Below are 23,844 nucleotides of genomic sequence, written 5' to 3'. Positions count from 1 at the left end.
AAAATGAGCTAGGGAAGGAAATGGCAAACTACTCCAGTATTTTTGCCAAGAAAACTTTGAATGGGGTCATGAAGAGTTGGACACAACTGAAACATAACTGAACAACTACAAAAGTGGAATGGGATACCTCGTGAAGTAGTGGGCTCCCTCTGGTAGGATCCTTCAAGCAAAGTTTGAATGATAATTTGTTGGATATGCTATATAAAGAATATTCTTTTTCAGGTATAGGTTGGATTAGGTCGGACTCTCCCAACTTTCAGATTTTTCTTAGAATTGATATTGTGTGTTGGTTCCAAGGCAGAAGAGCAACAAGGGCTAGGCAATGGGGGTTAAATGACTTGTCCAGGATCACCCAGCTAGGAGGTTGTGAGGTCAGATTTGAACATAAGACCTATTGTCTCTAGGCCTGATGCTCTCAAATTCTGTGAAATTAGAAGAGTAGATAAGGATCATTGAGAAAATTGATAGAACAAAACAAAACAAAAGAGGGGCTTACTGATGATAAGTCAATCACTGCCTTTGTATGATTTACAGGTCCTAGAAATGTTGGAATCCTTGGATAGTGAATGGCTTTCCTTCCAGCAAGTCTTGGTGGATAGTGAGCAAATGTTGAAACGCCATAAAGAGAAGTTCAAGACAGGCCTGATTCATTCAGCTGATGACTTCAAAAAGAAAGCCCATGCCCTTCTGGAGGATTTTGATAGCAAAGGTACTTCAGGGTTCTCTTTCTTCCATCCTGAGAATTTGGTTCAAACCCTTGGGAGAGCAGAGAAAGATCAGACTGAGAAACTGGATACTAGACCCTAGAAGGGAAATCCAGAAATATGCAACAAGAGCTGGGGGATGATGGAGAGAGAAGGAAGTGCTCAAATCTGAGTCTATGGGGAATGTAGAGTAGATGTAAAGTCCAGAATGGAGGAAACTTGAAAGAAAGGAGAAAAGTTTTAGTCTTTTCTTCACACATGCTCCCCCATGCCTAAATATTGTATTCTACCTATTCCTGTCTTATTTCACTTCCTCTGGTGAGTCTTCCTAGTATCTCACCATTGTTTTATTCCTACAGACATCAACACATTTCTCCTTTTGAGGACATTTGTATGAGATTTTTTTCTCTCAGGAACAGCCATTCTGCTCTCAGGAGAGTCCATCATTTAAATGAGGAAGGTATCAGATCTTTGAACCTAGCATTTCTCTCCCTTCCTCACAGGTCCCTTCACTAGCAGCGTGGGCTTTGCAGGAGCCTTGGAACAAATTGCAGCTATGCGGGCAATGTTGGCTAACATGAGGGAAGAAGAAAACACTCTCCATTCCAATCTGGGCATCTTCAAGATTGAACAGCCTCCTTCCAAGGACCTACAGAACCTGGAAAAGGTAGGGCACTAACTTAGAACACTGTGGAAATAAGGTAGGAGAAATGTGGAAATAAGAACAGAATTCATTCTAAGAGGTTGAGTAGAAAAAGGCTAGGTTAAAGAAGGGCTTGGGAAGTTGTTTGTTTGTTTGTTTTTTTAAACCCTTACCTTCCGTCTTGGAGTCAATACTGTGTATTGACTGTGTATTAACACTGGGCACTGGGGGTTAAATGACTTGCCCAGGGTCACACAGCTGGGAAGTGGCTGAGGTCAGATTTGAACCTAGGACCTCCTGTCTCTAGGCCTGGCTCTCAATCCACTGAGCCACCCAGTTGCCCCCTTGGGAAGTTTTTAAGAAAACAGGGGAAGAGAAAAAGGGAAATGGATAAAATGTTCTCAAACTTGGAAGGGACAGAGGCAGCAGCTTGAAAAACAGAAGGGACCAGGGAGTAAAAGGGCATTTCTTAATAAGTCTCTCTTTCTCCTTGGCCTTATAGGAGCTTGATGCCCTGCAGCAGGTCTGGGAGATCACACGAGACTGGGAAGAGAACTGGAGCCAGTGGAAGACGGGCCAGTTCCTAACATTGCAGACAGAGACCATGGAAAACATGGCTCATGGACTGTTTCGTCGTCTCACCAAACTGGGCAAAGAGTATAAGGTTTGTGCAGGTGGGGGGTGGAGGGCGGAGAAAAGGCAGAATGAACTTTGTAGGGGAGGAAATGAGATAAAAGAGAGGACACGGGTTCCTTAGCCTGAGAGGACAGTCTTATATACTCTTCAATCACCTTTATTTCTTCTCAGGACCGAAACTGGGACATCATTGAGACCACTCGGTCAAAAATTGAGCAGTTCAAGCGTACGATGCCTCTCATTTCAGACCTGCGTAACCCTGCTCTCAGAGAAAGGTAAAATTGCTGGTGGGAAGCTGGGGAATTAATCTTCCACTGGTGCGCTTGAGTACCACCCTTCCCATCTACCCTGGTTCCTGGTTGCCCTCTCTCTCAATAATTCTTCCTTTCTCCTATATGCTTTTCCTCCACTTAAAAATATGCTGTAGCTGGGTGATTGCAGTGGATCTGGGTCTGGAGCAAGTCATTTCACCCTGTTTCCCTCAGTTTCTTCATCTGTAAAATGAACTGATCTACCCTCATGTAGATCATCCCTCTAGAACCACCATTCCAATTCACTAATTAGATGCCTTCTGACAGACAGAATGAATTCAGCTCACTTTCCATGTGCTGCACATGCAGCATTTTTATCCTGAATCTCATGTTCCAACTTAGTTAAATATGAAAATGTGCATTAGTTGTTTATAACTTATTTCTGTATCTCCCCCCACCCACCCAGCCCCATTCTACCCTTCTTTGAGGTATTTCCTTCATTACTCATAGATTCAGGCACTTGATAGGCTGTGACCATAGAACTTTAATAACTTGTCATTAAAATGCAAAAGACAATATAAATCTCTATCATCTCAACCTTTTACCAGGTCTTTGGTGCAATGGGAATATTTATGGCATATGTACAACTGTGGCTAGGAAAAAGAAACTAGGGAGAGGCCTTCATTGCTTATTTCAGGTTCATAAATTAAAAGGAAGTAGGGGAAATGGAAATTTTCACTAACATAGGATTCAGAGTAGCTTTAGGTCCTCAGGGTGCCACCTCCTGCAGTGGGAAAGCATTTTTTCTTCAATTTCCAGTTGGCTCCCAACTGCTCCACATTTGTCTCTAGGCCTCCTGCACTACCCTCCATCTCTCTTCTGGAGATCTGAATGAGGAAGATGAAAGGAGAGAAAAGAGAGAGTGAAAGAAATAGCTATCATTCTTTTATTCTTCTTGGGAGGGTCTTGCTCTTCTCCCAGATGTGAAAGGGAATTTTTTATTCCCTTTGTCTATTTTAAGTTAATCAATCAGAACTTGAAGTGCCCCTACTTAACACTTAGTAAGTCACTAAGTGAGTTCACACTTAATTAGTCATTAACACTTAGTCCTACAAGACCACAAGCACTGCCCAAAGATCACTGTGCCAGTATCTCAGGATTTTCCCTGCCATTATCCCCTGGTGAATTAGTTCTGTGGGGCTCCCTAAGATCACCCCAGAGACCAGAGGATTGGGTGGTTTCTTCCAGACCTCCTTTTCTAGTCAGACTTTTGAAAGAGTGGTCCACAGATGTAGTCTTCACTTCTTAACCATCCTCTTTTTTCTAAATTTCCCTTCAGCCTGGCTTTTGCCTCACCACAGTCCAAAAGAACTGTCTCAAAATCACTTATGACCTCCTAATCACCACCTCCAGTGTCTATTTCTCAGTCTTCATTCTTTTGAGCTCAGAAACATTTGATACCTTTTATTCCTCCATCCCTTTTGGACTCTCTCTCCTTTGCCTTTCTTTTCCCCTTTTCTTCTTCCATCCTTTCCTTTCTTTTCTTATTGAACTGACTATTGAAAAATATCAAGGGAAATGTCAAGACATGACACAACTTTTAAGATCCTTTTTTCATGACTTCTTTATTGGATTTTGGCCTTGCCATTTAAATGTGGACATTTCCTAGTGTGTTCTCCTTGGGCCTCTTTCTCCTTTCTCTCACTCTCTCTGTAGATGTTTTCTCTCCTCTACTCCCTTAACCTCAAATATTACCTCTTATGCAGTTTACTGTCAATCTATTTTTTTTTCTGTGTTGCTTCTAAGGGAGAAGAGCCAGGTTAAGTGTTTTGCCCAGGGTTGCACAGCTAGGGAGTATCTGAGGTCACATTTGAACCCAGGTCCTCTTGATTCCAGGCCTGGCTCTCTACCCACTGGGCTACCTAGCTGCCCTCTGCCAATCTATCTCTTTAGGCCAGACTTCTCTACTGAGCTCTGTATTGGATATTTCCATCCATGGTCCCAATGGCACCACAAATTCATGAACAAAGCATCATACAAATATATGCCCATCCCTAGTCACCCATTCTTAGTGATTTGTATGAGATAAAGTTTACTTTTTTCTGTTGAGTTTTCTAGTTCCTCTTACGCGCGTATTTCCTAAACTTTAGGCATTTGTATATAATCATTTGAACCTATGACTTTTATTATTGGCTCCTAGATCAAAAAATTGATAATATTCATACAATTTGGCTGGTTGTTGATTTGGCATTTAAAAGGAGGCAAGGAGAACTCACCAAAAAAAAAAAGAGAAAAACCTTCCTCCCCTTTTCCACTTCCTACCTCACAGTCTCACAGAAGGAAAAACAGATCTCTCACCCCAAAACATAGGCAGAAGAATTTCTCTGGCCCATAAGAGAGAGCAAACTTACCATGGAGGGGCATAGAACTAAAATAGATAAGAGCCAACTAGAGGATCTTTTTCTTCTTTGGTAGAGTCCCTAAGTAGCAGAAGCCTGGAGAAGAAATAACCTATACCTAATCTTTCACTATTATTATGGAACATATGAACTCTAAAAGGTCCCTGGGGAAGGTGGGATCACTAGAAAAAAAAAAGTTTTTCTTGATTATTTATGGGCTCAGATATGAGTTTTTTGGTGTCTAGTTGGTGGCACAGTTGAATAGAACACTGGGCTTGGAGTCAGGAGACTTCTTTTCCTAACTTCAGATCTGGCCATGAGACCCTGGGCAAATCACTTAATCCCATTTGCCTTAGTTTCCTCATCTATAAAATGATCTGGAGAAGGAAACAACAAACCACGCCAGTATCTTTGTCAAGAAAACCATAAATGGAGTCACAAAGAATCAGACACAATTGAAATTTCTGAACAACTACAAAATGAATCTTTTGCACTTGCCATTGAATTAAATAAAGTTTATTTTATATTTGATACCTTGTTACCCTGAGTGCTTGCATAAGAGGCCAAGGGCTTGCTTCTCTCTCTCTTCCTCTCTTCTTTCTCTCTCTTCTTCCTTTTTTCTCTTTCTTAATTTAAAATTATAATATGATATAATAATAACATTCTCCATACCAGAGGTATCAAACATACTGCCTACAACACTCATTTACTTCTCCCTTCTTTTGTAGACCTAGGTACAAGACAAATTCTAATGTTCACAGGAGAATCCATAGATTAGGAGCATGAGGGTATGATTACTTAGATAATATTGATACTGAATCTCAATGTTGAACCTAGGCTTTCAAAGCAAAGTGAGGTCTAAAGGAAAGGATTCTTTCCCTGGACCAGGAAAGGTTTCATGGCAAAGTTAACATTTGAGATGGATTTTAATTTATAAGGCAAAGTGTAAAAGGGAAGGGTGTTCTAAGAACAGTAATAAGCTTAAAGAGAGATAGGAAGGTGGAGAAGTCCAGGTTGTATTCTTCAGACATAATAGTTATTGAATTAATTATAGTCTGCAGTATAAGGTATATGGAGAAGAATAAATAATATGAGAAGAGGCTCGAAAGGGAGTATAGAGAAGTAGGGTAAAATCCAAATAGAACTGAGTCCTTGAGGGCAGCATCCTAACTTAGAAAACCACATATTAACATTATCTGCATTGTGATGTATTTTATTTATTTTGTTAAATATTTCCCAATTACATTTTAACTTGGTTCAGGCCCACTTAGAAGTGTTGTAGACAGCATTTTTGATACCTCTGGTATGGAGGATGTTATTATTATAAAATTATAATTATATTATAATTTAAAATTAAATCATAGCCTCCTAATTGATCTCTCTGCTTCTACTTTCTTCTCCTAACCAGTTCTTTCTGTTTGCTATCCCCAAATTAATCTTCCTAAAGCATCACTTTACTCATTTGTTCCCATGGGCCCAATTATCATCTCTAAGTAGATGACTCCCAAATCTCTCTCCTAAATCATAATCTTTTCCCCAAACTCTAGTTATGTATTATCAACTGCCTGCTAAACATTTTCACCTGGATGTCCTACTGGTGTTTCTGATTAAACTCGTCCTAAATGATATTCATCTTCTCCAAATTTTTATTTTCCTCTAAATTTTTCCATTTATTTTGAGGAGACTATCACCTTCTCAGGTTCCCACCTTTGACTCTTCTCTCTCCTTTGCCTCTATCCAAACAGTTGCCAAGACTTGTCCATCATGTGTGCATAGCACCTTTCATATCAGTCCCCTTCTCTTGACTCTCATGGTCTGTGTCCTCATAAAAGCCTTCATTACCTCCTGCCTGAACTGCTTCAGTAGCCACTTAATCACTTTTTCTGTTTGTATTTCTTCCAATCCATCTTCCATGCAGCTGCCAGGATGACCTTCCTTCCTAGGGTACAAGTCTGGCCATGTCCCTGCTCTGCTCAGAAACTTTGAGGGGCTCCCTATCTCCTCAGGAATGAAATATAATGTCTTCAGTCTGATATTTAAGTCTTTTGTAATCAAGGCACTTTGACCAACTTTCTGTTTCCCTAATTTGGCATTTTCCATCTCCCAATTTCTTGCCTTTAGATGGGCTATCTCACATCTATCTATCTCACCTCAGCCTTAGCTTCTTTTTTTTTTTTAAACTTTTACCCTCTGTCTTAGAATCTAAGAACAAGTTCTAATGCAGAAGAGAGATAAGAGCTAAGAAATTGGTGTTAAGTGACTTGCCCAAGGTCACCCAGCTAAGAAGTACCTGAGGTCACATTTGAACCCAGACCTGGTTCTCTATCCACTGAGCCACCTAGCTGCCCCTACTTTTATAGTTTTCAAAGAACTTTAACAAACATCTCTTTTTATCTTCATAAAATTTCTTTAAGTAGAACATATTAGCATCCCCCTTTTACAGATGGGAATTCTGAGACATAGATGCCCTATGATCTTAGATCATTCAACTATTAAGGAGCAGAATTGGATTTACAACCAGGTCTTCTAAAACTAATTCCAGAGTTCTTTCCTCTATACCATGAATATATGTCATGTCATTCTCTTGCTCAACAGCTTTGAATGTTTCCCTTTGCTGACCGAAGTCCAAACCCCTTGATCTGGTATCCAAAGTCTTCTGTTGTCTGACCTCAACCTGTTGCTGCTATATTTCTCACTACTCCCCTAAGTGACTCCTGATCATCATCTACCAAATGTGCTTTGCTTCTATCTCAGTTCCATACATTTTTATTTATGCAATACCTTCTAATTAAAATGCCCTCCATCCCCACCCAGGACCCATGGAATCCTCTTCAGCCTTTGAGATCCAGATTAAATGCTGTCTCTTCTACAAAACTTTCTCTAAATCATTCCAGCCAGGAATAATCTTTCCCTTTTATAAATTCCCATAGTATGCTGTTTAACCACACAAATGACACTTTAATCTGCATTGTATTGTAGTTAGGTTTTGTTTTTTTTTCACTCTTAACCCCTCTGGTGGGCAGAAACTGCATCTTACCCATCTTTGTGTCCTTCACAGTACCTAACACAGTTCTGTGTACATATAGTCGTCGCTGAATCAATATTTCTTGAATGAATATGTTTATTATAAAAAGTCTTTTATACCTTGGGGAGGTGGACATGTTGATCAATTTTTAAAGCTTCTCATAGAAATACTTTGTTGTTCATGGCTCTTGGCTCCCTCCTTGATCTCTAGGCACTGGGACCAGGTGAAGGATGAGATTCAGAGGGTGTTTGATCAGGAATCAGATAGCTTCACCTTGGAACAGATTGTGGAGCTTGGAATGGATCAACATGTGGAAAAGATTGGGGAAATCTCTGCTTCAGCCACCAAAGAGCTGGCAATAGAAGTGGTATGGAACCTGGCTATTTGACCACTCATCCCGAAGTTGTACACTGTGTTCTCCCCACCACCCCCAAGCCATTACCTCCTCAGCTACTCTGTCTCCTTCCTCTCCTAGAAATCCAGGCATTTGGTTTCTTATTCTTTGGTTTGTCCTTTGTTCATCGTTCTCCTTGGCAACTAAGTTTTTAAGTTTTCCATTTTTCTCTCTGTAGGCATTACAAAATATTGCCAAGACCTGGGATGTGACCCAGCTGGACATAGTGCCCTACAAAGACAAGGGCCACCACAGGCTTAGGTAAGATGGTGCCAGAAGCCAGAGGGTAAAATAGGGCCTTAGAAAAAGGAATTGAAAGCTAGCAACCAGGAATCAGGGTTGGTGCATTGGGAATAAGGTGTGGCCAATAAAAATGGGACATATATGTCTCTTTTTATCCCAGAGGCACAGAAGATGTATTCCAGGCATTAGAAGATAACCAGGTGGCTCTGTCCACCATGAAAGCATCACGTTTTGTCAAAGCATTTGAAAAGGAGGTAGATCTCTGGGAACGTTGCCTCTCCCTCATCCTAGAGGTCATTGAGATGGTGCTCACTGTTCAGCGCCAGTGGTTGTACCTGGAGGTCAGAAACCAGGCGTTCATCCCCATTTCTCTTCCTGTCCTTATTCTCTTCTCCACACCTACCCCCCAGCCATTCTCTGGGTGTCTGACTTCTTAAGCTTTAGCATTTACCCTAGGTCCCCTTCCTGATGCTCCTCATTATGGTCATTCCCGTTCCCATCTCCACTCTCATTACCTTCCCTACACTAAACCCAAGCTTAGATACATAGTTCCATCCCTAAAACTTGAAGTGGGCTTTTAAATTCTTTAGCTCTTTCAACTCTCCTCTCTTCCTCCTTCCCTCTCAGACCTGAGTAGAGATTTAAGAGGCAATGACTTACTTCAATCCTGGTCCCTTTAGAACATTTTTCTAGGCGAGGACATCCGTAAGCAGCTGCCCCAAGAATCAGCCTCTTTTGACCAAATCAACCAGAACTGGAAAACAATAATGGACCGGATGAACAAAGACACCAACGCCCTCCGGAGCACCCATTATCCAGGTCTGGACCCTCTAGGCCATCAGTTCTCAACCTTTCAATTTGTAGCAATGAGAATACATAATGCATATCAGGTATTTACCTTCCGAATCATAACTGTAGCAAAATTACAGTTTTGAAGTAGCCACCAAAATAATTTTTTGGTTTGGGGTCACTGCAACATGAGGAACTGTATTGCGGGGTCACAGCATTAGAAAGGTTGAGAACCACTGCTCTAGGCCCTCCGCCTTCACAGTCCCAAACTGGATATGCAATAATTAGAGGTGAAGCAGTTGCCATCTATAATGTACAATTTACAAGCCACCGAACTTCCCTATCTGCCCAGAGAGCCCTAATCTATATTACTAAAGTTGACCTTGGTTTCCACAAAATCCAAAAAGGTATCATTTCCCAGGGTTAGAGAATAAAGAGCACCTAAAGACTAAAAGTATATCATCAAAAGAAACTCAAAGTGCTGTCCATTCACATGCATAAATATTTGTATGTTGTTTATACAAGGCAATTGACAAAAATTATATACCTTAGTCCTGGGGCAGTGGATAGAGCCCAGGGCCTGGATTCAGGAAGACTTCTAGAATTCAAATGTGACTTCAGACACTTAGTTGGGTGACCCTGGAGAAGTCTTAACTTTGTTTGCCTCCATTTCCTCATTTGTAAAATGAGCTGGAGGAGGAAATGGTAAATGATTCTACTAGTTTGTATGGGTTTTTGTGTGAGTGTGTACAAAGATTCCAAGAAAACCAAGTGGGTTCATGAAGAATCAGACACAACTGAAATGTCTGAACAACAACATGTACTTTAGTATTTTTAAGCACTTAGCCTATAAATAATTCCTTTTTTTGAATGTGTGAAGTTCTTCAGCCATTTCTCTAAAATTTTCAGCAGTTCAGATAGCCTTTTTTTTTAAATCTTTATCTTCCATCATAGAATCAGTACTAAGTATTGGTTCCAAGATAGAAAAAAAAGTAAGGACTAGGAAAGGGGGGTTAATTGACTTGCCCAGGGTCACACAGGAAGTGTCTGAGGCCAAATTTGAACTAAGGACCTAAAGCCTGGCTGTCTATCCACAGAACCCTTAAATAGCCTCTTACAGACTGTAGCTGACTGAATATTCTGCCTCTCAAAATTTGACACCAAGGTTATTTTATTCCAGTTCACACCTTCTCAAATCTTTTTCAGAGAGATAGGAATAAAGGAAGATAAAAGGAGATAAAACAAACAAACAACTAACCAAATTGAGGGGGGCATTTTAACACTAGTCCTGTTATGAAAACACTTATTTGCTCCAATTTTGAGGACCCTTAAGGGATGGTGGAAATTGTAGTCCTGCTTCATCATTGATGTATGGGAATGAGAACTGCAAAGAAGGTTTCCAGGTCTAGGGAAGGACAGAATTTCTTGATTCTCACCAGGCTTTGGGATGACACAGTTGTTTTAGTTGAATGAGAGACAGTTATCCCAAGGACTGATGTTGTCTTCAGAAAATTGGGGCAGGGTGTGGAGGGCCTGGGGTGGGAAATGATATCCTGGGGAGTAGGAGCTACAGCTTCCAATCACTATGGTAGCCATTGTTTTGAATGACTTAGAAGAGCCACCACTTGAACTCCCAGCAATGAAGGTCTTTGCCAAAGTGGAAAGAGTTGGGGCTATTTACATCTATGTTATAAAGCAGAGACTACGCATTGATCTTCTCCCCAGGCCTTTTGGATAAACTGACAGAGATGAACTCAGGCTTAGAAAATATCCAGAGGTCTTTGGACATGTACCTAGAGACTAAGCGCCATGTCTTCCCACGTTTCTACTTTCTGTCCAATGATGATCTACTGGAGATCTTGGGTCAGTCCCGAAACCCTGAAGCTGTGCAACCCCACCTCAAAAAATGCTTTGACAACATCAAGTCACTACGGATGCAGAAGGTCAGCACTGGTGGCCAAATAAAAATGGGGGTAGGGAGGTGCCAAATCAAAAAAAGTCATCTCCTTTCCGGAAAGCTAGAGAATATTCATGATGCTGTAAAAGCTGATGGATAAGACTTTCCAAGATGAATGAAGACACTATTAGGCTTAGGGATGAGTCTTTGGGGAGTTTGCTTCATTTGGGCCCAAATGCCCAATAAGAGAGAGGTAGATGAAGTCCTCTCTTTTGAAAAAATGTGATATTTTATTTTTTCCCCAATCACATATAAAAACAACTTTTAACATTTGCTTTTTAATTTTTCTTCTTTTTTTTTTAAACCCTTACCTTTCGTCTTGGAATCAATACTGTTTATTGGTTCCAAGGCAGAAGAGTGGTAAGGGCTAGACAATGGGGGTTAAGTGACTTGCCCAGAGTCACACAGCTAGGAAGTGTCTGAGGTCAAATTTGAACCCAAGACCTCATCATCTCTGGGCCTGACTCTCAATCCACTGACCCACCTAGCTGCCCCTTTTAAATTTTTAAATTTAAAAAATTTTTAAATGTATTATTTTTTTTTGGAAATTTTTATTTAATTAGTCAATTTAGAACATTATTCCTTGGATATGAGAATCATATTCTTTCCCTCCCCTCCTCCCACCCCCTCCCGTAACCAATACACAATTCCACTGGGTTTTACATGTGTCCTTGGTCAAAACCCATTTTCATGTTATCGATATTTGCACTAGGATGATCATTTGGAGTCTATATCCCCAGTCATATCCCCTTCCACCCATTGTAGACAAGCAGTTGTTTTTCTTCTGTGTTCCTGCTCCCACAGTTTTTCCTCTGAATGTGGATAGTGTTCTTTTTCATAAATCCCTCTGAGTTTTTCAGGATCACTGCATTGCCACTAATGGAGCAGTCCATTACATTCTATTGTGCCACAGTGTATCAGTCTCTGTGTAGAATGTTCTCCTGGTTCTGCTCCTCTCACTCTGCATCAATTCCTGGAGGTCATTCCAGTTCACATGGAATTCCTCCAGTTTATTATTCCTTTGAGCATAATAGTATTCCATCACCAGCATATACCACAATTTGTTCAGCCATTCCCCAATTTGAGGACATCCCCTCATTTTCCAATTTTTTGCCACCACAAAGAGCACAGCTATGAATATTCTTGTAAAAGTCTTTTTCTTTATTATCTCTTTAGGGTACAAACACAGCAGTGCTATGGCTGGATCAAAGGGCAGACAGTCTTTTATCGCCCTTTGGGCATAGTTCCAAATTGCCCTCCAGAATGGTTAGATCAATTCACAACTCCACAAGCAATGAATTAATGTTCCAATTTTGCCACATCCCCTCCAGCATTCATTACTTTCTTTTGCTGTCATGTGAGCCAATCTGCTAGGTGTGAGGTGATTCCTCAGAGTTATTTTGATTTGCATCTCTGATTATAAGAGATTTAGAACACTTTTTCAAGGGCTTATTAATAGTTTTGATTTCTTTATCTGAAAATTGCCTATTCATGTCCCTTGCCCATTTATCAATTGGGGAATGGCTTGATTTTTTGTACAATTGATTTAGCTCTTTATAAATTTGAGCAATTAGACCTTTGTCAGAGGTTTTTGTTATGAAGATGTTTTCCCAATTTGTTGCTTCTGTTCTAATTTTGGTTGCATTGGTTTTGTTTGTACAAATCCTTTTTAATTTAATATAATAAAAATTATTTATTTTACATTTTTTTATTTTTTCTAACTCTTGCTTGGTCTTGAAATCTTTCCTTTCCCAAAGATCTGACATGTATTAGCTGCCCCTTTTAAAAAAATTTTTAGTGTCAAATTGTCTGCCTCATCGAGATGGTAAACAGTGTGATACAGATTCTACATGAGCAATCATGTAAAATTTTTTCCATATTAATTCTTTTGTGGAAGGAAACTTGAACAAAAAAAATTTTTTAAGTGAAAAAAGTTTGCTTTGGTCTGGATTCAGACTCCATCAGTTCTTTCTCTGGAAGCAGATGACTTTTTTTTTTATCATTAATCCTTTGAGATTGTTTTGAAACATTGTATTACTGAGAATAGCTAAGTTATTCACAGTTATTCATTGTACAGTTTTGCTGTAACCATGTACAATGTTCTCCTGATTCTGCTTACTTCACTCTGCATCAGTTTGTTTAAGTATTTCCAGGTTTTTCTGAAATCCTCCTTTCATCATTTCTTATAGCACAAGAATATTCCATTACAATGATCTACCATAACTTATTCAACCGTTCCCCAACTGATGGGTATCTCCTCACTTTCCAATTTTTTCTGCCACAAAGAAGCTGCTTTAAATATTTTTTGTACATATTGGTCCTTTTTCCTTTTTTTAAAAATCTCTTTGGGTTACAGACCTAGTAATGATACTTCTGGGTCAAAGAATATATATTGTTTTACAGCCTTTTGGTCCAGGATCCAAATTGCTCTTCAAAATAGTGGAATCAGTTCACAACTCCCCCAACAGTACATTAATGTTTCACTTTTCCCACATCTCCACCAACTTTTGTCATTTTCCTTTTCTGACATATTAGCCAACCTGATATTATTAGAGAGATTTACAACATTTTTTTCACCATTCTGATAACTGTGTATTTACCCTCCATCCTACTCCCTCCGCATTTATCCTATTCTCTCTCCTTTCATTCTGTCTAGCCACAAAAGTGTTTTGCTTCTGATCATCACCTCCTCCAATTTGCCCTTTCTTTAATCAGCCCCACTCTTATTCCCTTTTCTTCCTACTTTCCTGTAGGATAAGATATCCAACTATATCCAACTGAGTGTGTATGTTCTTCACTCTTTGAGTCAATTCCAGAGAAAGTAAGGTCCAAGTGCTCTCCTCCTCACCTCCCCATCTTCCTCTCCACTATAAAAACTCTTTCTTGCCTCTTATATGTGATATAATTTATCCTATTTTATTTTTCATTTGCCCCCTTCTCCTTATGCATTCCTCTTTCTCACCTCTTAATTTCATTTTTTCATATATCATAGCATCATAATCAACTCACACTTTTGTCCTCTATGTCTAACTGTTCTAATAATGATAAAGTTCTTAGGAGTTACAAGAATCATCTTCCCATGAAGGGAAGTAAACAGTGAAACTATATTAAGCCTCTTTTGATTTTTCTTTCCTGTTGAGCTTTTTATGCTTCTCTTGAGTCTTATATTTGAGAGTCAAATATTCCATTCAGCCCCGGTCTTTTCAAGAATGCTTGAAAGTCCTCTATTTCACTGAATGCCCATTTTTTCCCTGAAGGGGGATTTTTTGCTGGGTAGGTGATTCTTGATTATAGTCCTAGCTCCTTTGTCCTCAGGAATGTTACATTTCTTGGCCTCTCTTTTTCACAGATGGGTGGAGTCAGCAGCAAATGGGAAGGTATAGGAATGTTTTCTGGTGATGGAGAGTATATTGATTTTCTCCATGCTGTACTTTTGGAAGGGCCTGTTGAGGTAAGTGAGGAAAGGCCTTGAAACCAAGCCAACTCCTCTCCTTGCTCAGCCTTTTGCTTGACTTTTTTAGAGATGGAGCAGCTCTGGCAAAAGAAGTAGCATTGTTTTCTAACAGCTTGGATAAGCCATGGATGGTTTCCCTTCATGGGTCCCCCAAGCACGTGGGCTCATCCTCAGCCCTAGGTTTTAACCCTTCCCTCCCAGCCTCCATTTCTGCCATAGGCCCAGACATACTGCTTTTTATTCCTGTCTAGGTTCCTCTTGCCACCAGGCCCTGTCCCTAAGCTTTAGCTCTGTGCCCCCCTCACCTATTCCAAGATTCTATTCCCTTCCTAAGACCTAGATCCCCCAGATGTCCCCTGGATCTGCTTCTCATCCCCTCCTGGGCCTTATGAATCCTGAACCCCATCTTCTGTTCACTCTCCTGCTCAGGGTTGGCTCTGTGATGTAGAACGTGCCATGCGAAACACCCTGAGAGACCTGCTTCGGAACTGCCGCATTGCCCTCAAAAAATTTCTTAGCAAGCGAGACAAGTGGGTGAAGGACTGGCCTGGCCAGGTGAATCAGTTTAAGTTTCAGACCTACTAAGAATAGAGGGGTGAAGGGATTAGAGTTAAAGTGAGGAAATAGGCCTCTGATCTCTTCCCTACATTCAGGTGTCTTGTTCTTTCCCCTTATTCACTGCTAACTTTTCTCAGAATCTAGGCATCATACCTCTCAGATGTTTTCTCTGCTCCCTATCCCTTCAGATGACCATGCATCTCATCTTTGGAGAGTAGATTAAGAATATGTAGACCCCCTCAGCCACTTCCTAGTTGTGTGACCCTGGGCAAGTCACTTGACCCCCATTGCCTACCCTTACCACTCTTCTGCCTTGGAGCCAATACACAGTATTGACTCCAAGACAGAAGGTAAGGGTTTAAAAAAAAAAGAATATGTAGACCTGGGGGTAGCTGGGTGGCTCAGTGGACTAGGAGCCAGGCCTAGAGATGAGAGGTCCTACCTAGGTTCAAATCTGGCCTCAGGTACTTCCTAGCTGTGTGATCATCACTTAACCCCATTGCCTAGCCCAGGGGTCCCCCAACGTTTTACACAGGGGGGGCCAGTTCACTGTCCCTCAGACCGTTGGAGGGCCAGACTATAAAAATACTATGAAAAAATCTGTATACTGTTGCCTGGAATATCGGAGGCTGCAGCATTGGCTGTGATGGGCCTGTCACACCTTGCACAGGCCCATCACTGCCACCACTGTACTGGACAGCAGTATACACAGTGCAGAATCCCCTCCCCCAGATAGCCTCTTACCCTGCTGATGTCTTCCATTGTGTAGCCACATAATCCTTTGCGAGGCACCTCATACTTGTTCAATTACTCTCAGAACAAGGCCCCACACAAAGGATCATGTCACTGGAAGTAGTACTGTACGTGAGTGATGCTGTGCTTTGCAGCACCACCACATACAGTGCTCCTCTTGCTGACCACCAATGAAAGAGGTGCCCCTTCTGGAAGTTCGATGGGGGCCAGATAAATGGCCTCAGGGGGCTGCATGTGGCCCAAGGGCCATAGTTTGGGCCATAGTTTCACCCCTGTGAAACCATACTGATCACAAAAAAATAAAAACCACAAGAGATAAAGAACAAATTTTTGATGAAATATAACACCTTTTTCTATTAAAACCTCAGATATAGATGAACATTTTCTTCTGCTTTAGAACCAATACATAGTATTGATTCAAAGGAAGAAGATAAAGGTTTAAAAAAAAAAAGAATATGTAGACCTGTGTAGAAATTAATTCTTGGGGAGCAAATCTTAGTGGTCCTCTCCAGCTTCTTGCACATGTACCCAGAACATGTTTGCTTACTTGATAGAACATCAGTGTTGGAAGGATCCTTAGGGATTTTTAAATTCAGCTTCCATTTAGGAAAAAACTCAGGTCCAGGAAAGAAAAATAGCTTGCCTAAAGTTATGACAATGAATTAGTGGTAGAGCCAGGATTAGAATTTAGACTAAACTTCTAGTCAATCAGTCAATAGTCATTTATTAGTGGAAATTCAGTGATTCAAGTACAATCCCACTATGACATAAGAGAATTGAGTTTAGAGATAGGCTGGGTGGGTTGTGTAGACACAAGAGTTCGGGGCTTCTGACCCTTCTTTCCTCCTATCCCAATAAACTCTAGATGGTGATTACATCTAGTCAGATCCAGTGGACGACTGATGTTACCAAATCTCTGCAGGTAGCTAAAGAACGTTCTGACAAGAAAGTCCTCAAAGTCATGAGAAAGAAGCAGGTAGGGAACTCTTCAAGCATGGAGTGGACTTAGAATTAGAATGGGGAACTGATGAATTGGGTTTGGCTAGGCCTGGAGGGTTGGAATATGGCCATTGGATTAGTGAATAGAACGCTAATGTAAATTCAAGATGGACTGGGATTGTGTCTGATGGTGAAATGGAAAGTCGTGTATTAAAATTATTATTAGGGTCATTAGGTTGATTAGGTTAATTATTAGGTTATTAGAGTTGAAAGGCAGCTAGGTGACAGTGAATTGAGCCTGTAGTCAGGAAGACCTGAGTTCAAATTTGGCCTCAGATACTAGTGATCTGGGCAAGTCACTTAACCCTGTTTGCCTTAAAAAAACAAGTTAGGGTTAAGATTGAATAGGAGGTTATGATCAGAGTTAGAACTAGGAGTAGGCAAGGTAGCTATTTAGAGTACAAGATGAACAGTGAAAGAAACAGTGATACCTTTTAATATTACTTTTGATAAATGCACTTAGTTGAATGCCATATAGTTATTTATTTCGTGATATCAGGCTGTATGTTATGTATAATAAGGGCTCAAGACTTCCCTGACAGATGGTTACACCATAAAGAGATATAATTTTCTTTTAAATATGTGTATACAGGGGCAGATGGCTCAGTGGATAGAGAACTAGGTCTGGAGTTAGGAGGTCCTGGGTTCAAATTTGGCTTCAGATACCTCCTAGTTGTGTGACCCTGGGCAAATCACTTAACCCCTATTTCCAAGCTCTTACCACTCTTCTGCCTTGGAACCAATACTTAGTATCAATTTTAAGACAAAAGGCAAGGGTTTATTATATATTTGTTATATATAAAATATAGTATGTGGATAGGGATATGTATACATATATTGATATATCTATATAGCTATCTATATAGATAGATATTGATATCTTTTGTTTTCACATGACCCTGATTTCCAAGAGGTATATGTTCAAACTTTGGCTGGGATACACAAACTCTTTGTGCTGGGATCATGAGCAAAGTTGGAGTTAAGATGGATGTGGGGTTATATGGAGATATATTTAGGTTCGGTTACCCCATGCCCCTCTTCCCTCCCAACATAACACATTACCTGGCATCGCAGGTGTCAGTCCTAAACAAGTATTCAGAGGCTATCCGGGGAAATCTGACCAAGATCCTCCGACTTAAGATTGTGGCATTGGTCACCATAGAGATTCATGCCCGGGATGTGATTGAGAAGCTCTATAAGAGTGGCCTTATGGACGTCAATGCCTTCGAGTGGCTCAGCCAACTCCGGTTCTACTGGGAAAAGGTGCCATACTTCTAACTTGTCCCCCTCACATTTATTCCTGATATTAGAATTTTATCCTAGTTCTCTAACCTAATGTTTCACTTAAATCTACCCTTTAACTTTATCAGAAATCCCCTAAATTAGCCCCCATCTTTAGTAGTCATCCATAACTTCTCATCTTTTCATCTCTTCCCCTATTTGTGCCTTTAGCCCTTTCCTCAGCTCTAACTGCTCCTAAGCCCCATCGAGCTCACTCTCCCCACCCCCCCACTTAGCTTTGGAACTGCCTCTAAACCAGGCCATCTTCCCCCAGGACCTTGATGACTGTATAATACGACAGACCAACACACAGTTCCAGTATGGCTATGAGTACTTAGGGAATTCTGGTCGGCTTGTCATCACTCCACTGACAGACAGGTAGGCCGTCAAGGAGGGACGAGGCACTTGGGGGTGAGGGAGGGCATGATCTCATCTCCAGACCTGCCCTACAGGTGCTACATGACTCTGACAACAGCCCTACATCTGCACCGTGGAGGCTCACCCAAAGGCCCGGCCGGCACCGGCAAGACAGAGACAACCAAAGATCTTGGCAAAGCCCTGGGCATGTATGTCATCGTGGTCAACTGTTCAGAAGGTCTTGACTATAAGTCCATGGGTCGAATGTACTCGGGGCTGGCCCAGGTTAGAGTTCCCATTCCTATTGCAAAAAACCTCCTGGGTTGGGGAGCGCAGATGGGTGTCACAGTGGATAGGGAGCTGGGCCTAGAGGCAAGAAGAATCATCTCTTTGAGTTCAAGTCTAGTCTCAGACACTTACTAGCCATGTAATCTTGGGTCACTTAACCCTATTTGACTCAAAAAGAGACAGAGGACAGAGGGAGGAAGGGGGTGGAGAGGGGGGGAGAAAGAGAGAGAGAGAGAGAGAGAGAGAGAGAGAGAGAGAGAGAGAGAGAGAGAGAGAGAGAGAGAGAGAGAGAGAGAGCTTTATAAAATCTGTGAAAATCTGTGGTAAAGGCTTTAAGGGCAGCTAGGTGGTATAGTGAATAGAGCACCAAGCCCAGAGTAGGGACTACCTGGGTGCAAGTCTATCCTCTGACACGTTCTAGCTGTGTGACCTAGGGCAAGTCACTTAACCCTGTTTGCTTAGCCCTGGACCTTTTGCCTTAAGAGTGTTACTAAGACAGAAAGCTTACTTAAAAAAAAAAAAATAGAAAGGAAGAAACCTCCTGAGCTAGGATATCTACCTAGACAAAACAAAAAAAAGAAAAAGAAAAAGTTTAGCTTTAATTTTCCTTAGCCCCATCCTAAGCAAAGTTATAATGTAGGCAAAGCTAGTTTTAAACAATCTACTTGCTGATTTTTTTTGTTTCATTTTTTTTAATGTTTGCATTAGGATGTTTGTTTAGAGTCTACATCCTCAATCATATCCCCTTTGACCCATGTAATCAAGCAGTTGTTTTTCTTTGGTGTTTCTACTCCCACAGTTTTTCCTCAATGTGGACAGTGTTCTTTCTCGTAGATCCCTCCACTACTTGCTGATTTTGACCCTTTTCTTCTTGGATAAAAATAAACAAGCAGCTTAACAGTTTGGTTTAGAATACCCATCCAAACGCATATTCTATGTTCTGTCCCACTCCCTACTAAAAAGGCTTCTGATTTCTTTCTCCCCTAGAAAATTCTCCTCAGCCTCATTCCTTTTACCCTCAAATGTTCCTTTCTTGTGTCTTCTGCCCCAAATGTATCTCTAGGGTTATTTCTATTGTTAGAATTGCCCAGAAGTTTTCTCAAATCAAATGTTTTATCCTCCAAGGTCTTAGTCCCCCCAGGCAGTCTTATCCACTAAAGTGTTACTATGGGAATATTTTAAACCAGTGGAGGATTTGCTCCAACCTGGTTACCTCCTTTTCTTCTATCCTTTTTCTAATGACTTCTCCCTCTTGATTCTTTTTTAGGCTTTTCTCATCAGTGTAGAACTTCTATTCCCTTGAGCCCTTTTTTTCTTGGTCTTAATTCTTTTTCCTCCACTAGTTTTTTTTTTCTTCTTCTGTTTCTGGAGACTTTAAAACTCCCTGATCCACTTGATTCTTCTCCCTACCCATAGACTGGAGCTTGGGGTTGCTTTGATGAGTTTAATCGAATCAACATAGAGGTGCTATCCGTGGTGGCCCAGCAGATCCTCTCCATCCTCTCAGCCTTGGCAGCTGGCCTCACCCGATTCCTCTTTGAGGGTTTTGAAATCAATCTCGTCTGGTCCTGTGGGATCTTCATTACTATGAATCCTGGTGAGAGGAGAAATCAATCTGGTCCTGTGGGACCTTCATTACTATGAATCCTGGTAGAAGGAAGGGAAAAGAGGGGTTAGGAATTGCACAGGGCTTCCCTTAGAGGGATAAAGCACCCTGTATTTCCTCCATTTCTGAGCATATTCTTCTCCCCCTTATATGAGTGAAGTTAGTTTAAAGGAATAGTCAAAGGCAGCCTTGGAGGGGCAAATATGTAGCCTGATAGGGAAGAAAAATATTCTCATTTTGCTTTGGGAGTAGCATTGAAGGATTTAGTAGCTTAATTTAATATGTACATATTTATATATGTATACTTGTTATGCATTTGTGTGTACATGTATACATGTATATATTCACATATGAATACACACGTGTATTCTCAGACTTTTTTTAGTACAAACTAACAAACTCTACCTTCTACCACTAGATGTTCTCCTAAGCCACAACCCAGCTCCCAGGCACTGCAACAGTATTGGGTTCCCCAAAGCACAGAGCTCACCAGAAGTGTACCTTAGGGTAGTGATGGTGAACCTTTTAGAGATGAAGTGCCAGGCCCTGCCCCCACCACCCAGATCAAGTGGTGTGTCCCTCCCCCCACTGAATGCTGGGTATCCCCCCCATTACCCCACACAGGGGAGGGAGGAAGTGCTCCCATTGGGCTGCTGGGGGTGGTTGAAATGAACAATGTCCTCAGAGAGTGTAGAGGGGGGGGTGGTCTGAATGCTCTACTCCCCTCCAGCTCTGCTACCTATGAGCTGCCCACCTTACCCTCTATGAGCTCCCATTGGGCTGCTGAGCAGAGGAGTGGGGGATAGGAAAAAATATCATCAGGCACAGGGGAGAGGGGGAGGGGAGCAGCTCCATCTGAGTCCCTCTGCCTTTCTAGTAACCAACTCTGGAGGAGGAGGGGTGAGTGTCAGGTGTGTGCCCACAAAAAGCACTCTGCAAGCCATCGTTGGTACCCATAGGTTCACCATCACTGCCCTAGGGATAGTTATCAAAGAAGACTCTGGGAAAGAGCATAAATGGAAAAGGTTTTAGAAGCTAAAAGGGTCACATAGCTAGAGTCAAAGGGAGGTTAGGACTATAGATAGAAATGTAAGAAATGGGCAACTGTGGGCCTGGATTACAGGATAAAGACTTGAGATCAAAGTTAAAGATAAGGTCACAGGGAGAAGTAGAGAGAGGACCAGGGACATGAGAGGGACAAAAATTATACTAAGAACAAAAGAAGAATGGAAATGATGGAATCAGGTATGAGATAGAGAAGGGAATAAATTTTGGGTTGATTAAATAGATAGGTTTGGGGCAAGAGATGAGGCTGGATTGGGTCCTACTCTGTTTCAGGCTATGCTGGTCGAACGGAGCTTCCTGACAACCTGAAGTCCATGTTTCGTCCCATCTCCATGGTGGTGCCTGATTCCACTCTCATTGCAGAGATCATTCTGTTTGGGGAAGGTTTTGGCAACTGCAAGGTATGCCTAACAGCAGAGCCCACCTTGTAGTCCTGTGGTCAGGTTACCTCCTTTTCATCTCTCATTCCTTGGCAGTACCACTCTCTAGGATGTCTGGGTTTTGTGGTCACCCCATCCCATAATGAGTTGGAGTTTTGGGGGGTTATTTATTTTAAATAAAAACCCTTATCTATTCTGTCTTAGAATCAGTACTAGTATCAATTCCAAGGCAGAACAACAGTAAAGGCTAAGTGACTTGCCCAAAGTCAAATAGCTAGGAAGTATCTAAGGTCAGATTTGAACCCAGGACCTCCTGTCTCCAGGCCTGGATCTCTATCCACTCAGCCACCTCGCTACCCCTTGATGTTTTGTGCATGTGTACATGAAGCAAGGAGGAAAAACCTCCCCCTAATGATATCAAGAATGTTTGGCAGGCCTGATCTGTCCCCTCCCCTCAGTACTCTGCCAGTAAGTTCCTATTCTAACTAAAGGTCTAGCCCCTCACACCATTATCTCTACTTGTGTCATAGTGCTGGAAGGATATATGTTACATCTTCTGGCTGTCTCTTCCAGGTCCTGGCTAAGAAAGTGTACACACTTTACTCACTGGCTGTGCAACAGCTTTCCAAGCAGGACCACTATGACTTTGGCCTTCGAGCCCTCACCTCTCTCTTGCGATTTGCTGGCAAGAAGCGACGACTGCAGCCTGATCTGGCTGATGAAGAAGTGAGTTCTGCATAAAGAGAGTTCTTAAATCTTACCCTGAAGAGGCATTGATCCTAACCCCTTCCTCGGGAGAGTCTGTGACTTTCTCTCTTCAGGATTATTAACTCTGTCCCTCCCATTAGCTCCACTATCTGTTGGCCTTTGGCCTCTCATCTGCTCTTTCCTTGTTCCCCCAAGAACCTTAATTCAGCTTCTACTCAATCTCAATGGTGCTCCCTGAGTCCATATTCATTACAGAGATCACCCTGACCTTTGGATAGCAGGATTTAGTGGGTTCTCAGGTTTTGCTCTCTAAGCATAATGTTCTATCTGCCTTTTTCTTCTAGGTGTTACTGCTTTCCATGAGGGACATGAACATTGCCAAGCTAACCTCAGTAGATGTGCCATTGTTTAATGCAATTGTGCAGGACCTTTTCCCAAACATTGAACTTCCAGTCATTGACTATGGCAAGGTATTCTGCTCCCTAACACTTTCCTGGGTATGAATACCTCCCTCTACTCCTTGAACTAGAACTAGAACTCTGTATCTCTAGATATGGTGGCCTAAGCCTCTGTCGACCTGCCAAGACTTTATCATTATCACCCACATTATCCCATTTTTCTGCTCTTTCAGCTTCGTGAGACAATTGAGCATGAACTTCAGGAGATGAAGCTACAGAACACACCATTCACTATGACCAAGGTCATCCAATTATATGAAACTAAGAATTCACGTCACTCCTCCATGGTTGTGGGCTGCACAGGCAGTGCCAAGACAGTCACCTGGCGTATTCTGCAAGCATCCTTGACCACCCTCTGCAAAGCTGGGGACCCCAACTTCAACATTGTTAAGGCATGGAACTGAGGGAGTAGGACCAAGGGCAGATGTCTAGGTAGTGGGAAGACAATGGAAACTTGAGGGGAAGAAATATGGAACTTGAAGAGAGTAGCTATGCATGGGTCTTGGAATAGAGAGCAAGGGCTATGAAAAGAGAATGGAGTGCTAGGAATTAGGAGGTCTGGAGATCAGTTGGTCAATAAACATTAAGTTCCTACTATGTACTAGGCACTGTGCTAAGCACTGGGGACATAAGGAAAGGCAAAAGACAGTCCCTGCTCTCAAGGAGCTCACAGTTTAATAGGAGAGATAATTTGCAAACAGTGATGTACAAATAAGCTATATACAGGATAAAGTGGAAAATAATCAACAGAGAAAAGGGACCAAAATTAAGAGAGATCAAGAAAGACTTTCCATAAGGGATAGAATTTTATCTAGAATTTCAAGAAAACCAAGAGACAGAGATAATGAAAATTAAGTGAACTGAAAATGAAAGAATAACTAAAAATATTTGCCCTC

The 23,844-nt window shown here is 41.5% G+C and overlaps 1 protein-coding gene across 3 annotated transcripts in view; it reads left to right on the top strand.

Annotated features, from left to right (window-relative positions):
- The window catches only part of DNAH2 (dynein axonemal heavy chain 2), a 149,141-nt gene that overhangs the window by 79,540 nt on the left and 45,757 nt on the right, over positions 1–23,844 (top strand). For all 3 annotated transcript variants that reach the window (XM_007483167.3, XM_007483168.3, XM_016430831.2), the window contains exons 23-42: positions 535–709; positions 1,208–1,371; positions 1,850–2,011; positions 2,155–2,258; positions 7,869–8,025; positions 8,231–8,313; positions 8,456–8,636; positions 8,976–9,114; positions 10,810–11,027; positions 14,391–14,492; positions 14,925–15,050; positions 16,672–16,782; positions 17,880–18,068; positions 18,361–18,464; positions 18,539–18,728; positions 20,148–20,328; positions 21,676–21,803; positions 22,356–22,508; positions 22,835–22,960; positions 23,122–23,340. In XM_007483167.3, coding sequence (XP_007483229.1) covers positions 535–709; positions 1,208–1,371; positions 1,850–2,011; positions 2,155–2,258; positions 7,869–8,025; positions 8,231–8,313; positions 8,456–8,636; positions 8,976–9,114; positions 10,810–11,027; positions 14,391–14,492; positions 14,925–15,050; positions 16,672–16,782; positions 17,880–18,068; positions 18,361–18,464; positions 18,539–18,728; positions 20,148–20,328; positions 21,676–21,803; positions 22,356–22,508; positions 22,835–22,960; positions 23,122–23,340 — 3,012 coding nt within the window. The remainder of the gene's footprint in view (positions 1–534; positions 710–1,207; positions 1,372–1,849; positions 2,012–2,154; positions 2,259–7,868; positions 8,026–8,230; positions 8,314–8,455; positions 8,637–8,975; positions 9,115–10,809; positions 11,028–14,390; positions 14,493–14,924; positions 15,051–16,671; positions 16,783–17,879; positions 18,069–18,360; positions 18,465–18,538; positions 18,729–20,147; positions 20,329–21,675; positions 21,804–22,355; positions 22,509–22,834; positions 22,961–23,121; positions 23,341–23,844) is intronic.

The sequence above is a fragment of the Monodelphis domestica genome, chromosome 2 (genome assembly GCF_027887165.1).
Source record: "Monodelphis domestica isolate mMonDom1 chromosome 2, mMonDom1.pri, whole genome shotgun sequence".
NCBI classification, from domain to species: domain Eukaryota; kingdom Metazoa; phylum Chordata; class Mammalia; order Didelphimorphia; family Didelphidae; genus Monodelphis; species Monodelphis domestica.
The sequence above is the reverse complement of the archived record's forward strand: the minus strand, read 5'-3'. Positions and strand labels throughout refer to the sequence as shown.